Raw genomic sequence first — 19,352 nt, forward strand, 5'->3', positions numbered from 1 at the left:
GTATAATAATTATGTATATATAAATACATGCACATGTATAAATTTAAGAAATATATACATGTATAAATAAATATATATATTTATATGTATTTTATATTACATATAAATATAAATATTTTATATATAAATATATTTTTTTCTTAAATATATACTTGTATGTGCATGTACTTATATATACATAATTATTATACACAGAACACACACATATATTACGTAACACAGACTTTTATTTTGCAAACGATTAATCGCGATTAATCGTTGTGCAGCCCTACATTTTATGCAGCGCTCATTGGTTTATTAAATTTATTAGGTAACTTGCTCAATAGATAGTTTTTGATTATTACTACTCTTGTGTTGGATCTGGATGACCTGATACTTTACAGAGATTATGCATTTATAAGACTGAAAACAAGAAGATATAAATGTCCTTTGTGAAAATTTTCCTAATTTTCTGCATTGACCATTCGTTGCACCTGTTGTTTTACATTCAAGTGCGTTAGAAACTGAATGCACATCATACTGTATCCAGTGTAGAAAACGTCAGTGATTATAATGCGTGCTATTTGCTTTTGGTGCAACGCCCACATCCAATGTAGGCAAATATCACCCGTTAAGCGACAGAATGGCAGTGGTGCTATGGTGCTTGAATGTATAACTATTTGCTGATGTCTTGCTCTGGAGGCAGGCATTTGCAAATGTATGCCTTGTGACATCACAGGTCACCCATTATCAAAACAAGTTTTTGATCTTGATTAAATAAATCCTTTAATTATAATGAGGAGGACGTTTTAAGCTCTAAAACTTGCTAGATGTTTTAATGGTACAAAGACCTCTTATATGTCAAATGATCAAGGCAAATTTGATTTCTCATGTCATCACACCTTTAAATGGTGCTTCTTAGGCAGACTCGAGCGGTTCCGAAGGTTTTCTTATGCTGAGAGATAATCAGATGTATGTGCGTGAGGAAATATCATGTACTGTGTTAAAAAAAGTAAATGACACAGACACACTACATCAGAACATTTCTTAGTCTCTGTATTATTTGAGCTATGGAGCTAGGAGCATTCAGTCACTGTTTATTGTCAAGTACTGTTTTTTTCTAGCAGAAGAATGATGTTTAAAGGGTTAGTCCACCCCAAAATGAAAATTGTCATCATTTGCTCACTGTTATCTTATTCCAAACCTGTATGACTTTTTTTTTTTTTTTTTTTTCCTTTGGAAAATGAAAGAAGGTATGTTGAATACCATGGAAATCAAATTGGGAACCAAAACTATTTGGCTGTCATCATTCTTCAAGATACTTTATTGTATTCTGCAGAAGAAAATGTGCACAGGTTTTTTTTGTTTGTTTTTTTTATGACACCCAATATTTTAGATACCAGTGAAATTGAAGAGTTCTTGATTCCTTTTTCGATACTACAGCTAAAACTACTCATATACATTCCAATGATTATTAAAGACAAGTAAACTGTCATTAATAAAAAAAAAGAACAAATAATTAAACTAGAAGAAATAGCACAAATAAATATAGTAAAACAAAGATACAAATGAAATAATCAATGCTTTTAAGGTTTAACAGTAGTTTTCAGGTACAGAAATTGAATAAAGTAATCAAATGTAAAATAACACTGCATATAATCTTCACTGTGCAAATTAAAGCTTAATGTATATATGATTACTATGTCAGAAAATAAGTTTTTTTTTTTTTTTTTTTTAGCTTCACTACTGAAACGCTACATTATATTTCTCAGCAACGATGTAAATGTCCTTAAATTTATTCACAGCGACTTACAAGTGAGGAATACAGCAAGGTGTTTCATCGTGAAGAGGCAAATAAACACAATAAGTGCGCACAATACAAAGTTTCAGACATTGCTTAGAGTAGCATAAGCTAGAATAGGGAGGGATTAAGTGAAAGCATAGATTTGTTTATCGAAGAGGTTAAGTGCTCACGAAAGAGATCCGTTTTCAGCTGTTGCCAGGGATTCTGCATCCATATATATCTATGGTGACTCATCCCCGTGCCACGGTCACCCAAGAAACCCGATTTGTTGTGTTGCTTTCCGATTGAAAGGATTTTTATGCATAAGGGTAGGTTTTGAGAGGGTTTCAGACGTAAGGGTAGGTTTTAGGTGTGTTTCAGTGCAGTCTGTCATAAAAAGACAAATAAAAGAAATAAATGATAAAGAATTAGGTGTGATGGATAAGTCTTCTCGACGTTTATGCAATTTACGAAATTATAGTTGATTTATAAATGTTACTTTAAACTTTATGCACTTTTTTTTTACAGACCGTCATGTTATTTTATTGCTTTAAATAAAAAATGTAATGCAGTGCATTAATTCGTTGCTTATTGTGCCCTCTTGCGGCCTCAGGAGACAAGGCAAAAGCAGTTTTTTCCTCCAACTGAAATTTTGGCTTTTAAATTTGAATGTAATTCGAATATTAGTAACATTTAAGTATAAAATTCGAATGTAGTTTTTCCACCATTTTGACAGCCCTACATGAGTGTGAGTAAATTGAAAGAATTGGTCATTTTTGAAAAAAGTTAATTTTTACTTCAAACAAATTAATATTAATACATATTTTTGCCATGAACTTGAGTTCTGTATGGAAGTAAAATAATGACAAATGTTTTTGAAACAAAACTGCTTGAATTGCACTAATTGAAAAAAAAATATGCATTGCATTAACCATGCTTGCATTTTAATGCATTGTATTTTAGGAGCTTGCATTTATATAGGCATAGAAATTCGACATGGTTGTATATTTAAGCTGTGAATAATTCAATTGAAAACAATTCACACATTTTCATTATTAAAAAATTCATCTATATTCACCTTTTAGATTTCACTTCCAAAATATGTGGCCTGTTTAAAAATACAACCTATAATATCCGGCAGGCAATATTTGGTCCTTTTTTTTCCCGCTTCCATGAATTCAATGGTTCAAATTTGACGACAAATTCAACATTGCACTAGGGCTGCACAATATTGGAAAAACTGACACAGTGCACAGTCTTCACACAGTGTCAAACGAGCGCTTCAATCTAATGCTGTGCGGAGACTCTGAATTTGTTCCGGTGAAATGACAAAACAAAATGCACATAAACGTGTCCCTGGTCCCTGGTCTTGATATACTTGATATACATTGAACATCTTTGGGTTTAACGAGAGAAAAAAAAAATATATGAGGGTGGATTCGAACTAGGACTGCACTATATATCATTTTAGCATCGAAATCATGACGTGTGCATCCACAATAGTCATTATCGCAAATGGTTTAAAATAGCTTGAATGTTTAAACTGACAGGACCTAAAACATTCAAAAGATCCCTGAAAATGAACTATCCCTATACTTGACATTGCACATCCTGCGATGTGACCTGGTTGTGTACATTGCAATTTCAGTGCTAAAATGATATATCTTGCAGCCCTAAAATGAAACAGTGCTGACATTTTCAACAACATTGATGTGGAAAACAGGAGAAACATTGTGCCACAGTGAACCAGTCAGTAGGCTTTTTAACCAAAAAAAAATCAACATCATCAACCATGGATTTACAGTAGTAACATTAACTGTAACCATGGTATTGTGGTGGACACATTGCATATTCATATAGAATTACATTAAATGTTATTAAATATTTAGCTATAGAAGTTTTTGTGCATTTTGTTTCTTTTAAATGTGTTTAGGCAACTGTTTTAAATATCATAGAAACCATGTAGTTACTTTTTACTGTGGTAGTGAGGTTCCATGCGTGATTTTACATGTGGTTATCATGATCTATAAATGTATGATACTATGGAAGACCAATGGTTAATTTTAATACATAGTATTCTTAAATTGTCAGCTAGAATATTTAATTTTACCATATAAAAACTGTTACTTTTGATTTTTATTAAAAAAAAAAAAAAAAAAAAAATTACATCTGCATCCCAACTCAAGATACTTTTAAATGTGCATTTCTGAGAGACAAAACATGTAATATTAATAATATTGCATGTGCGGTGCTACCAAATTAGGTGCTGGTGCCACCATCTGTAAGACTTGGTGGCACCAGTGCCACGCCTCTGAAATCTTAGTCTGGAGCCCTTAAGGCCCTCTTCACTTTCTGACTGTGGTCTTGGCTGCTTTTTCCTCTACTTTGTTGGGAGCTTGTTTAGCCGCATTCTTAAAATAGCTCTCTGACGTGTACAGTCCTGCTGAGGAATGTGACTGTGGCCATCCAGAATTCTCTGTGGCAGGATGTTATGCAAACATTCATTGCTGAACGGAGAGGTTTGTTATTACCACAGTTTGTAAAATGTTTAGAAAATGCTTGATTTTTAACTGTTATTTTTTTCAAGGTTTGAATTTTTTTTTTTTTTTTTTTTTTTTTTAATTATGATTGTCTGATTATGTCTGGCGTGATTTAAAAAAAAAAAAAGTTGGATCCTTTGCACTTCATGAGTCTTACTGAGTTGAAGTTGCACGTACGCGTGATAAATTGTTGTAAAAAAAAAAAAAATTGAATCTGTGTGAAGTGTGTCTCTGTGTTCTTACATGTGAGCAGCAGCTGTAAATGTAATGTTAATGTAAAATAAAAGTATTATATTAATTAAGTTTACACTTTATTTTAAGGTGTCCTTGTTAGTGAAAATATACATTTAAGCATGGAGTAATATTAATTAACAACATGCACTTACTATGTAATTATGGTTAGGGTTAGGCTTTGGTTTAGGGTTAGTTGCATGTAAATGCATAATTTATTGTTATTACTATTAAGTACATATATCATGTAACAAGGACACTGTAAAATAGTGATACCTTAAAATGATAAGGTATTATATATTATAAAAATATGAATATAATAATATATATATATATATATATATATATATATATATATATATATATATATATATATATATATATATTAGTATTTATTTTACAATAAAATATTACAATAATAAAATGAAATATGTGAATAAAAGCCTAAATTCAGTGAGTCTCTTCAGATTTGGACAAAACCACTTGATTCTTATGGATTTGTTTTACGGTCTCTTGATGAACTTTTTGGAGTGTCAAAGTGGTAGTTGCATAACGGTCAATGGAGGGGAGGAAGTTTCTCAGATTTGATTTAAAATATCTTAATTTGTGTTCCGAAGATGAGCAAAAGACTTTCAGGTTTAAAACGACATGTGAACCAACCCTTTAACTCGTTTCTCCTGCATCTTGTTCTTCTGCTGAAATCAGGAATGGCATCACAGCTAAATGCAGCAATTTTTTTGTAAATTTGTAAAATAAAATTATGGCTGCTGAAAATTCAGCATTGACATCACAGGTATAAATTACATTTTAAAATATTAAAATAGAAAAACATTATTTTAATTTGTAATAATTTTTTCATAATGTTACTGATGTTACTGTATTTTTGATCAAACAAATACAGCCTTGATGAGATTTAATTGATATATATTATAGAATTAATTATTAATGTATCATAATTTTTTTCTAACTTTTGACTGGTAGTGTATATACTTTAAGTACATACTGAATACACTTTAAGATTTACAAATTTTAGTTGTATAGTAAAATTCCATGAAATTGAATTGAATAATCCTAAAACACATTATTCATAATATGGATTAAGAATTTTAAATGAGTAAAATAAATTAAAGCTTAATAAAACATTTTGCATGAATCTTAATTGATCAAGGGAATGGACCGTTTTAGTTTGATTCATTCATAAATTTAAGATAAAATGAACATGTTTAAATTTATGAATACAAATCACAAACTAATGGTCCATTCTATTAAATGTTTTATTTTTTTACTCATTTAAAATAATTAAATTTGATGGAATTTTACTAAACTATTGAAATTTGTAAATCCTAAAAAAATGCTTTTTTGTGTGTGTGTGTGTGTGTGTGTGTGTGTAAAGTATAAATGCCCATCAACTATTCAAGGTTAAGAAACTGCAGACTGATCTAACCAGGTTAGCAGTGGCATAAGTGACATCAACAGGATTAATCTTAATCTAGTGTAATCCTCAATGTCTAAATCACCCGTGACTAGTTCAACATGCTGTGTAGTAACTCAAACCCTCAGACTCAACTGAGCCTAACCTTATAGATAGTTCACCCAAAAATGAAAATTTTGTCATCATTTACTCACCCTCATGTTGTTCCAAAACTGTATGAGATTATTTCTTCTGTTGAACACAAAAGAAGGTATTTTAAAGAATGTTGGTAATATGATTTGGTACCGTTCACATTTTAACCGTTACTAGTATCGGTACCTGAAATTTGGTTCCAGTACCCAATGGTACCTTTTTTCGGTACTTTACTCTGTGTAATAACAAAACATTTATTTCAGTGAAGAGAGAGAAAAAAAAAAAAAGTCCAAACCTCTCAATTTCAACATTTTTTTATTTAGAAATTTTACACACTAGACAAAATAAAAACTGTTATGTTTGCGATGTAGTATGCATGAGATCGCATTACAGTTGAAAATACAAATGTCACAAAATTCCGTTTTGCGCGGTGTTCTTCACCTCTGCTGTTCAGCGCTGCGTTCGGACACTTGTGCCGTGAGTGAATGTTTCCTCAGCACAGTAGCACAAAAGTGTTGTTTCATTTTCCCCACGATGCTGTCACAGCTGGAGTTTGACTAACAACACATGGAAAATATGACTGTGACAATATTTAATATGTAATAATATGCGAAGCAGGCATGAGAGTGGTTTCTGCGTGGAATGCCGCGATGAGATTAACTATGCTCGCAACGGGGATCATAGATCATATACAGACTGGAGTAAGCGCGTTTCAAGTTTTTATGGACATATTGCAAATAGTGTTGTCTTAGTCTGTGTCTAGTTTTGTGAAATGTAACCACACTTCAGAATGTGGTGTTTAGCCATTGCCCTGTGTTGTGTTTGAACAAGTTGCAGGGGTGACGTCACATGGTCTCTCTCTTTCTCTAACGTACTTTATTCTCGCACCCTGATGCGTTCTCAGGTACCGAAATTTAGCACCAATTGATTTAATGTGAATCGGTACTTAGTAGTACCGATGTAATTCGGTTTGTGCCCTTAAAAGTACTGAGTTCGGTACCCAACCCTAGTTGGTAACCAGACAGTTGACGGTATTGACTTCCAAACCGTTCCAAACTTGTAAGACCTTCGTTCAGCTTCGGAACACAAATTAAGATACTTTTGATGAAATCCAATGGGTTTTTTTTATACTCCATAGAAAGCAATGTAATTACTGTCATTCAAGGTTCAGAAAAGTAGTAAATACATGGTTAAAATAGTCAACATATTTGACAATTTAAATGCAATGAGTCAGAAAAGAAAACTCAATTTGGTACTCCTACACTGTCTGACAGGTGGCTCTCTGTGCATGTGCACATATGTATAATTTTTTTTTTCATAGATTTACATTCAAAATTGATCACACATCAGTTTTTTTGTATTGTCATTATGAGGTATGGTGAAGGATGTGAAAAATAATTATTGAAATAATTTGAAGCTGCATCATAACAAAATGAACTTGCAAGTGCTGTTGTGTTTTAAAAACAACCAGTTAAACAATCAGAGTTTGTGCAGATGGTTACTTTTACCGACTACTATCGAATAACACTGCAAATTGTAGTCTGGATGGTGCATTGCAATGACGTGTTAATTTTTAGAAACTGTAAATTTCTTGATACAAATGCAAAAAAACATTTGTTGTCTGGTCTTTAAAAGTGATGAATAATTACGATACAAAATTTACATTCCACTGAAGTAATATTTGTTTTTTTGTTTTATTTCAGGACAGTTTGGATGCTCTGGTTTATGACCTTGACTTTCCGGCCCTGAGGAAAAACAAAAGCATCGATAACTTCTTAAATAGATGTAAGTATTTTGTCTGGAGTTTGTTCAGAATGATGAATCAAAACTGTTTGAGGCTGCTTTACTGCAAGCTGGGATTGTTTTGGGTCAGTAATTTCATTCAGACACTATTTTGTCTGTCCAAGTATTCCCTCAACAAAAGGTCTTTCGGGACTGCATGGTGGTCACCCACATGTCATTATCTCTGCCCCCCCTTTTCTCTCTCTCTCTCTGACTCTCTTTCGCTCTTTTTTTTTTAACCATTAGGTGATGAAGACACTGGAAGTGTTCAAGCGAAATAGCCAAAACCTTGACCTAAAATCACCAGATTTTTAGTGTATCAGTTGCACAGGATTCGTTTTTATTATATATGCATGTAAATGAGTTTTTTACTTTGTAACGTTTATGGTCTTTTCAAGCAGGATAAGTGATATATGAAATCAATAAAATAGGTGTGTCTTCTGCACACTGACTACACAATTATAGCTCTTATATCTAAACTAATACTTATCTCACCAGAAATCATATAGAACATAAATGTCATAATTAAATCATTCAACTGTATTAAAAGCGATTTGAAAAGATAATCTCATTGATCACAAATTCAGTAGAATTTGATTAAGTATATTTATTCAATATTTTAATTAACTTGTTCTTATGTAAATGATTTACGTTTTAGATGCTGTCAATATTGTATGTTTTAATGTAGGTTTAGTAGAACCACACTTTATGTAAAATACAAACACACATGTGGTCACCAGTCAGATCTCACCTTCCATTGACTGGCATAGTATTTTTATTTCCTACTATGGTAGTCAATGGGGGGTGAAATCTGCTTCGTTACAAACATACTTCCAAATACCTTCCTTTTGTGTACAGCAGAAAAAAAAAATTATACATGTTTGGAACAACTTGAGGGGGAGTAAATGATGACAGAAATGCCATTTTTGGGTGAAATATCCCTTCAAGATTCACTCTATTTCTCAAATAAAGATGATATATGGCTTCATAAGAATGCACCATTGGTTTATTGTAATAATTGTATAATATTTTAGTTTTTTGGCCAGTTCTTGCAGTTATATTACTGTGACTGACTGTACTTTCATTTTTATCAAGGCAGCGGTTAACTGTTGCGCTCATAGTGAAAGTGATCACCAGTGGAATCATTCAGTTTTAGGCGGGGATTAGTGTAAATGTAGATATTAAATAAGAGTTGTGTCTTACGTGAATGAAAGTAGAACAAATCAGATATGGTAGCCTTGCAGTGTAAACGCAGCCAAAAATAAACCTGTTAAAATGAAAAACTGTTATTCTTTTGGCAATGCTTTGTAACTAGAGCTGAGCAATATATTGAATATTAACATATTCAACAATCATACTTCGTAACATACTTCGCAACACTGTGAATATCACAATTATTTTAATGCCAAGATATTTCTTAAAGAGCATGCATAATTTCATTTTTCCTCCTTGTTTTTCCAGAGATCATGCATGCAAGTGTGCAACTGTCCTATTTGTTGCAATGTTTTCAAACTTCAATGAATTGTGATCTGAGAATGAATATGATTCAAATCATATTGTTTCTCTGCTGTATTTTAAATCTGTTGGTCTGTGCATACTTGTGCCAAATGTGACTCGTACAAGTAAGAAAATAATCCCTCTTGCTTGGCAATGTCCAAATCTGGCTGAATGTTATCTGTCCCCTAGGGAAGCAGAGTTGTTATGTTAGATAAAGCCTTTAGGGCCCTCTGTGGTACAAAAATTCACCTAAATGGATTCCTTTTCACTTCCTCTTATATTGAGGTTATCTAATTCCTCCCTCTCTTTTGTTAATGGATTCTTAACAATATGCAGATGCTTGTCTAAAGACACAGCCAGAAGTGCATATGATTAAATGGTTTACTGGGGGGGTGGGGTGAGAGTGCGTTATGGTGGATGATCAGTTAGTCCAGTTTTTAGGACAGTGATTAGCTCTACTGAAGCACAGACATGATATGGCCTGTGACTCAAAAAGAAAGATGGCAAGAGGTGTAGCCTTAATAAGCTGAGAGAGAGAAAAACACACTGAAAGGCAAAATTTCCAATATTAGCTGCAAAGTACATTTATTGGCATAATATTATTCGAGTAATAAATTCTTTTTTTTAATGTGTGTGTGTGTGTGTTTAATGTATCTTATATATATAGACTAATATACCTTACTGACGGAAAGGTCTGTAGAAAAAATACAGCATTATACTTTAAACCATCATAACATCACTATAGATCAGGGGTAGGCAATTCTGGCCCTCGAAAATCCATTGTCCTGCAGAGTTTAGCTTCAACCATACTCAAACACAGCTGCCTGTTATTTTCAGAGGGGTTTGAGAGTTTCCAGAGTTGCCCACCCTTGCTATAGATATTCAACCAACTCAGCTAAGCACAGTTGTGCATCGTTATCTAATCATGACGAGAATTTCAGGTCAGGAACATTTTGTAACTATTCTGTGCCAAGCTGCACTCAAGTGGAGAAGCAACTTAACCATTCCTTACTGTTCTCAGAACTGTTTGGCACAATGATAGAAAAGTGGCTTTTGTTGTCAGACAAAGTTGCCCACTGTGTTAAGTGATGGCTACATTGGAATGCATCATGTCAATATTTAAGACTATTTTGCTGTATCTCAGCTAAACTTTGGCATATAGACACCAAACTTTATGTGTGGTGTTGTCATTCCACATTGAACACACCACGGCTGTGTCCAAAAGCTGAAAAATGCTGACACATCTTGTCTACTGCTTGTTTACCTTAATCTGATCAGTTTCTCAAGGCAGCATAGACGTTTACTTCATTGTCTATGATATGATATGATATGTGGTTGCATGACAGTGATTTAAAAAATAAAAATAAAATGGCATCTAAAAGTTGTAGTTGATGAGCAGTGTAATGTATGCTTTGGAAAAAACTTTTCATTTCATTTTTAGCAAGAAAATAATATTGTAGTAAGGAAATTTTCACTTGGCAGCCCACATCAATTTGGTCATCACCATCTTGTTCGTACGTTTTGCAACAAGGGTCAAAAAATGATAAGCAAATACATAATTTGGGGTAATGACAAGTAATTTTTAGTTATTGTTTTTCAACCATCTTGTTTAAAATAGTCTCTAGTGGTTTTTAATTACTAATTTTTGCAGTTGGTCTGATGCTCCCTGCCATGTTTGTTTAGCTTCTCATTTTGCCTATGTTGTGCTTGGCCCCTTACAGTAATATTATTAGCAGGCACCTTTAGTAGGCATCTATTGTATCGGTTCGTTTTCTTCTTCTGTTTGGGAACCTTTGATATAGAAAACTTGGAACAGTAGTAAACATGTGTCAGGTTAAATATTTAAATTAAAGTATTTAATTCTTCTTAGTTAAATTAAAATTATATAAAATAAAATTAATTCAGTAATTTAAATGACTTTAAAAAAAAGTTGCAGTCACTTCTGTGAGCCAGGCATGTGATCAGCTAAAGACAACAAGAAAAAAGAAGGTATTAATAGAGTTATAATGAAAATATTAAAAAGTATTCATATAAATATTATGATATGATATTATTATTATTATTATTATTATTATTATTATTATAGATGTCTTTATTTCTTGCTTTCAAACATTAAATCATTGTGATTTTATTTTGGCGGAAATCCAATGGGAGATCCAGGAAGACTTTTGTCTTTGACAATGACAACAGATTTGTAAACGATTGGTGGTTGGTGCACGTTGTGTTTCCAAATGCAATTATTAGCGACTCAAACACACAGCACTTGCAGAGCAGCATTTACTGTGAATTGAAGCTGCAAGCTGTATTTAACTTCATGCAGTGCGTCAGATAATATATTTATATAATTACATCACAACCGTCACGATTTGATGAACACACTAAGACGCATCACATTCCCACATCCATGCATTGGTGGATGTGGGAATGTGAGGTTCATTCAACTGGTGAATGAACTGGTGTATTAGCACATGCTAATAGTGTCCCGTAAATGGCACTCCAAGCTTGTGAATGTGCTGTCAGAAGCAAGCCGTCCATTAAATAAATGTATTAGAACATGTAACATTTTGCAGTTTATTTAGTAGTTAAGGCCATTTCGTGATTTAGGTCATCATACAGTTACCAACCACTCGTCTTTTTCGAGGGGTTTCCCTACTTTGGTCATCCTACACACTGGTGACTGACTGCTCGCACCAACCTGAGGTGAAGGGGTTACTCTCTACGCTGCACACAGCCTGAGGGATTCCTGCACTTTCCGTCTTTGACAAGACATAAAAAACTCATACCGCAGGAACGGTATCAGGGAAAATTTGAGTGGTTTTGAAACCATGACGCTTTCAAACTGTGGGATACCTTGAAAAGTTCGGCCCGTGCCTAATACTAACTAGGCTAGATAGTATTGCTTTATTATTAAGGTTTATATAAAGTCTCAGGACAGTTGCTTCTTGCAGCTATATTTACTTTTATTATTACCAAAGCAAGCACACTCTGGGTGATATTGTGCATATGTGTTTTTGTTTCTAGATAAGGACACAATCAGCAAAATTCGTGAGCTTCGTATGAAAGCAGAGGACTATGAAGTGGTAAAGGTCATAGGAAGAGGGGCATTTGGAGAAGTACAACTGGTAAGTGTATTGTGTACAGGGAGTGCAGAATTATTAGGCAAGTTGATTTTCTGATCATATTTTTTTCCCAAGCACATTTTACCAATTCCAATCCACATCAATCTTAATAACTACTATTAATATTGTTTTTAATCATTTATAAGTGATATATAATTGTTCATGAAGGCTGGAAATGAAAAATGCCTTATATTCAGGTGTGCAGAATTATTAGGCAAGTTTTCTTTTACAGGCAAAATGAGCCAAAAAAGAGATTTAACTCAGACTGAAAAGTCAAAAATTATTAAATACTCATGAGAAGGACGCAATACTAATGCAATACTAGAAATTGCAAAGTTAAAGCATGACCAAGGGACAGCAAAATGCTCATTGGGTCAGCGGGGTCAGACAAAAACAGGTGGAAAAGAAAAGACACATGTTAACTGCAAAATAATTAAGAATTAAGGTGAAGAATTAAGTGTGAAACCATCAGGAACCCTTTAGTCTCCAGCGCCACCATTTTCCAGAACTGCAACCTACCTGGAGTCTCCAGAAGTGCAAGGTGTTAGGATCTCAGAGACTTAGGTTAGCTAAAGAATCCTAAAAAATGACCCGCACTTGATAAGAATCACAAGCTGAAGTGTTATGAAATGCATGAAGACTGGGTTTTTATAGGCCTTATAGACAGAAAGATTGAGAGTGACTCCTGAAGGACCAGCACCACATCCTCTTGTACCACTGTTTGAAGAATTTATCTTCCAGAATCTGGCAGTAAGGTGTTTGAGTTCACTTTTAGTCCATCTCTTATCCTGAAATGTCTGTCTTGCAGAGATGGACTAAAAATGATCTTCCAAAACTTACTGCCAGATTCTGGAAGATAAATTCTTCAAACAGTGGTACAAGAGGATGTGGTGCTGGTCCATCAGGAGTCATTCTCAAGCTGTCTGTCTATAAGCCCTATAAAAACCCAGTCTTCATGTATTTTATAACACTTCAGCTTGTGATTCTTATCAAGTGCAGGTCATTTTTTAGGATTCTTTAGCTAACCTAAGTCTCTGAGATCCTAACACCTTGCACTTCTGGAGACTCCAGGTAGGTTGCAGTTCTGGAAAATGGTGGCGCTGGAGACTAAAGGGTTCCTGATGGTTTCACACTTAATTCTTCACCTTAATTCTTAATTATTTTGCAGTTAACATGTGTCTTTTCTTTTCCACCTGTTTTTGTCTGACCCCGCTGACCCAATGAGCATTTTGCTGTCCCTTGGTCATGCTTTAACTTTGCAATTTCTAGTATTGCATTAGTATTGTGTCCTTCTCATGAGTATTTAATAATTTTTGACTTTTCAGTCTTGAGTTAAATCTCTTTTTTGGCTCATTTTGCCTGTAAAAGAAAACTTGCCTAATAATTCTGCACACCTGAATATAAGGCATTTTTCATTTCCAGCCTTCATGAACAATTATATATCACTTATAAATGATTAAAAACAATATTAATAGTAGTTATTAAGATTGATGTGGATTGGAATTGGTAAAATGTGCTTGGGAAAAAAATATGATCAGAAAATCAACTTGCCTAATAATTCTGCACTCCCTGTATTGTCGTCTTTTATACTGCTGTCACTGCCATTTTTGGTTGATTTTAATGCTGTCACACTGTATTATACCATTATCTAGAATTTGTTACAACGTTTTACCATTACATTTAACATTTGCATAGTAAATGTACTTTTTTTTTTAAATATATGATTATGACAGTATATGATTTGTATGTGATTTTCATGCATTTTGGGGTACATTGAGTACATTACAATAAAGGATGTTTACATGATCAGTGCTGAGCAGATGTAGTGTTTAACTTATTATAAATGGTGTACATTTACAGAATTATACCGTCAGTGGCTAGCCAGGTAGCACAACAGTCTGTTAACAGCTGAGTGACGCTCAATCCATATTGTACATTCAAATAAGTCAGGTGTTTAAAGCTGACAAGAACTTGGTGCCCAGCTGGTTGGACATGAATTTGCTGGAGACAGTGAACAAGGTGTTGAGGCCACTTCAGGAGTTCACTGATGCCTTGTCTGGTGAACACTATGTTAGTGTCTTGTACCTCAAGCCAGTACTCCATCTCTTCAGTGAAACCATTCTTGCTGAGGGAGAAAATAACTCTCAGCTGGACATGAAACAACAATTCTAACCTGCTGCAAATTTCAAATTATACAGTATAAAACAGTATAGCATTGTTGTGAACACATTTGGCCGTGCAACATTGATATTTTATTATAGTATTATAGTATACTGAAGGTTAATATTTTGATATTGTTTGTTTGTTTGTTTTGCTAATAAAATCAAACATTTGCTTATTTGCAGGTCAATGCATATTAATTGTCTGCAGTAATCTTTCTTATGTACTAATGTGTATATATATATATATATATATATATATATATATATATATATATATATATATATATATATAACCTGTCAGTATTTTTTACTTTTAATACTTAAGTACATTAAAAATAAAGTACTTTTGTACTTGTGCTCAAATAAAATAAAAACAATTATATTATTGTAGCTATCTGTTCTATTACTTTGTGTATTTTGTGCACCATTGCTGACAGTAAAATAAGCAACTATAAACTATGTAAATGCCCAGTCATGCAAAGGAAAAAATTACAGTGAAACTGCCAGAATCTTAAAAAAATACAGTGACAGATTTTTGGTCATGTTGCCCAGCACTGCAGATTGGTTGTTTTTTCCTTACATTTTTAACTTTTCATTAGTGTGAATACAGTAGAAGTTATGTGAGTGTTATATATTCTATATTGTTTCCTTTGTGTGTCATAGTTCAGTGAAGTTAAAGTAAATAACAAGCCCTGTTCATGTTCCCTTTCTTTCTGTTCTGTAGGTGAGGCACAAAGCCACGAGGAAAGTGTACGCCATGAAGCTGCTCAGCAAGTTTGAGATGATCAAAAGGTCGGACTCTGCTTTCTTCTGGGAAGAGAGGGATATTATGGCCTTTGCAAACAGTAATTGGGTAGTACAGGTATGAATCAATTGATTAAGTATGATTATTAATCATAATCAGCTGTGTGATTTGTCTTGAGTGTGGATGAATGTGTAGTTGCTGTCTAGTTATTCTAAAAACTAATTTAAAAACTGAATACATTTTATACAGGTTATGTGCAAACAAAAACAGGTGCATCCCTTCTGGTTCAGGTCTTTTGTATGTACTTTGTTAAATATAGTGTCGTTTTACTCTAGATGCCTTCAAAGTATCTACTATAACTGATGTCCTTTCCTTATGGAGATTGATTAATAAAAGTTTTTATATTTTTCTTCTTACTAAAATGTGGACATTTAAATTGAATAAAATGCCAACAATAAAAATAACTAGCTAGGTTAGCTGATTACCTTAAAAGGTCATAGATATCGCCAACAAATATAATTTTTTCCCCCAGCTGTTTTATGCATTCCAAGACGATCGCTACCTCTATATGGTGATGGAGTATATGCCAGGTGGAGACCTGGTCAACCTAATGAGCAACTATGATGTGCCTGAGAAGTGGGCACGTTTCTACACTGCTGAGGTTGTGCTGGCACTGGACGGCATCCACTCCATGGGCTTCATTCACAGGTGTCATTCATACATTAAACCAGGGGTCTCCAACACATCGCTCACAAGCTACCAGTAGCTCGTGGCCTGATTGGAGGTAGCTCACCAAGATGTACTTTTCAGAGTGAGCTAATATAGACACGTGTCCCACCCGTCCAACATAAATCAAGTTTGACGTATTGGCTGTGAGGTTATTATTTTTATTTATTTATGAACATGCAAATTTAATTACAATATAACAGAAACACAACCAACAATACAAAAAAATCAGGACTTCAAAGTTTCAATCAAGCAAGATTAAGCAGCGTAGGTTTGGTTCTGTGTGAAAACATGACGGAAGAAATTATTTTAAAGAATGTATGAATTAATTATTTTAATGTATCTCTAAAGCCAGGCACACATTTAATGACTAGTTAAAACATTCTAAGACTGTGCTCAACACACAGCGATTGTTTCCTGCGATTGAAGCAGATTTAAATACTTACACATGGAATTTGAACACCGACTGTTATCGGCGACTGAACTGCGTCTGACTGGATGTGTTTAAGCGCGATCAGTCATAAGTATCAATTTACATTCATAATCGGCCTTACAATCGTTAAGTGTGTCCCCGGCTTAAGGGGGAACCCAACTGTCTTTAGAAAAGTTTCAATGGCATTTATTTTTCATCTTCCCTCTGAGTAATGCCTAATAAAGTAGTGTTTATAAAGCCGGGCGGCTTAAGCGAAGCACTGCTGTGTTACACAGGTTACTGGGGAAACTGCTCCATTTCTGCTGTTCCATAAGCGCCATCAACTGACAGAGAGTGAATTTACATTTTCATCCTGTCTGTCTGTCTTTATTGTTCAGTAAATGCGAAAATCAGACAGAATTTTTGTTAATTTTAAAAGATGGAAAATAAGCTAATGTGCATTCTAAAAATCTTCGGATAATAAGGTAGCCTTGTTTATGGAGCAGATAAAATGACCGTTTATCATTTTGATTAAACCTTTTAATAAAAATGATTTAAAGGTTGAAATGTGAGGTTTATCTTTTTATAAAACTTTTTTTATCAAAACTTTATTTGAACTTGTAGTACATGTTAGTAGATAACGTTATTGTGACACTCCTTTAAAATCTGGCCATCATTTTTAATGTTATTAATTTAATGTTTTGGTCAAAATATAGTTAAATTTTCATTCAGTTTCATATCTAGTTATGATGCACTATGAAATCAACTGTAGTTATGTGTTTTTACAGTATAATATGCAAAGTACTATTTTCCATAAAGAACTATTCTCTGATTCTGATCTTTTCTCTGAAATTAAAGGGTGATGCATATAAGCCTACAAAAATTCTTTCAGGTTTAAAACAGTTTGAATAGTTGTTAATATGAGAGTTAAGATACATTATTTAAGTATGGTATAACATGAGTAGCTCTCAGCCACTTTCATTTTTAAAAAGTAGCTCTCAAATGAAAAAAAGCTTGGAGACCCCTGCATTAAACAGTCTTTTCATTTTTTTTCAGGTGTGCTTCCTTACTTGGAATTTTGAAAATAACCAATGTGTGTGTGTGTGTGTGTGTGTGTGTGTGTGTGTTTTCGCTTAACGTTTATCTTAGGGACGTAAAGCCTGACAACATGTTGCTAGACAAGACAGGCCATTTGAAGCTGGCAGACTTTGGAACCTGCATGAAAATGAACAAGGTACTAGAGATTGTGCAAAACTACACATTTTCATAAGTCAATGTGACTATTTTGACTAGTTGATATTGAGACCTGCATATATATATTTACACACAGCACTTTTAGAGTTTCATCCCATATTTCATTATATATGAGTATATTTTAATTGTAAATGAACTGTCTATGAATCTCTTACCATTTATTTGGAAATATGATATCAATTATAACCCATACTGTTCTTACTTGATGTTTAATGGAAATTAAGATATTACACATTTTGCTTAAAGGGAAAACAAAACTATTCACATTTATAACTTTTACTAACTGCATTTGACACGCAGAAAAAGTAACAATAATTGTCATTCATCATATGATGTAATAAAAAATTTGTTTCTAACTTCTCTACTTGGCTGTTACCTAAGAATAACCCAGCATCATAGTTATCGATACAACTGTAAATATACATTTAAAAATGTACATTATGACGCAGCATTCTGCACCACTACTAAAAAATATTAAAATCAAAACAATAATCTAAAAATTATCTAAAGCTATTCAACCTCACTAATGAACAAGTCAGTTGGTGAATGACAACTTGAGCCATTCCTACAAAGTACTTCAGTCACATTTAGTATTCTTTCAGTTACGCTGTAGACTCTCTTCTGTAGTAAATTCTGTTGTTTTTCTTTCTCCTAGGATGGAATGGTACGATGTGACACAGCAGTAGGAACTCCAGACTATATTTCTCCAGAGGTACTGAAGTCGCAGGGAGGAGACGGCTACTATGGCCGAGAGTGTGACTGGTGGTCTGTGGGGGTCTTCCTGTATGAGATGCTCGTTGGTGAGTTTAGCATCAGTGCAACAAGGTTTTGCATTTGCACGAAAGTATGCATGCAACCTACCGGAATCACCCGTTTTAAACGAACGCCAAACAGAGGAGAGTCTTTGGCAAAAAGAGAACGCGACAGAGCTTGTAATATAACCAGAATCAACGTTGACTTGGCTTTTCGGAGATGGCGGTATCTGAGGGGTTTGAAATGTTGTTTTTTAGTGTTGAGGAAGGTATTTTATTGAACAGATAAATTGCCATATGTAGCTCTCTAACAGAGTTCATTGTAAAACCTTATCTATCTTTTAACCGCTAGAAGGTCAAATGTTCCATAGTGTACCTTTAACTGAAAATAAGAAAGAAATGAATAAAACATAACCACGATATAACTAAAACAATGGAACTAAAAACAAAGGGACAGATTAATAAAACGTCCTCATGTTTTAACTAAAACGAATGAACAAATTAATTAAACATTTTTGTAAGAATTGTTATTATTGTTAACATTAACAAACTAAAACTAATAAAAATCATTTCTGTTAGCTAGAATAAAATAAGATACAAAAATTAGCCATCTGCCTTTTGAAACTAATTAAACTAAAATAAAAACACACATTAACTAAATTTAGTTTTTGTAGTTAGTTCCAGAGCATATTTGAGTTTGCACTCTGAAGAGCATTAAAGGTTTATATTTACATTGTGGTTTTGAACACCTAAATATAATGGCCAATCAGAGGTGCTTAAGTTATTCAGAATCCGCTCTATACTGC

General features: G+C 33.6%; 1 protein-coding gene across 3 annotated transcripts in view; it reads left to right on the forward strand.

Annotated features, from left to right (window-relative positions):
* The window catches only part of rock1 (Rho-associated, coiled-coil containing protein kinase 1), a 105,207-nt gene that overhangs the window by 34,834 nt on the left and 51,021 nt on the right, over positions 1–19,352 (forward strand). For all 3 annotated transcript variants that reach the window (XM_048163648.1, XM_048163646.1, XM_048163647.1), the window contains exons 2-7: positions 7,801–7,882; positions 12,398–12,498; positions 15,382–15,519; positions 15,935–16,110; positions 17,690–17,774; positions 18,450–18,594. In XM_048163648.1, coding sequence (XP_048019605.1) covers positions 7,801–7,882; positions 12,398–12,498; positions 15,382–15,519; positions 15,935–16,110; positions 17,690–17,774; positions 18,450–18,594 — 727 coding nt within the window. The remainder of the gene's footprint in view (positions 1–7,800; positions 7,883–12,397; positions 12,499–15,381; positions 15,520–15,934; positions 16,111–17,689; positions 17,775–18,449; positions 18,595–19,352) is intronic.

The sequence above is a fragment of the Megalobrama amblycephala genome, linkage group LG17 (genome assembly GCF_018812025.1).
Source record: "Megalobrama amblycephala isolate DHTTF-2021 linkage group LG17, ASM1881202v1, whole genome shotgun sequence".
Taxonomy (NCBI): Eukaryota; Metazoa; Chordata; class Actinopteri; order Cypriniformes; family Xenocyprididae; genus Megalobrama; species Megalobrama amblycephala.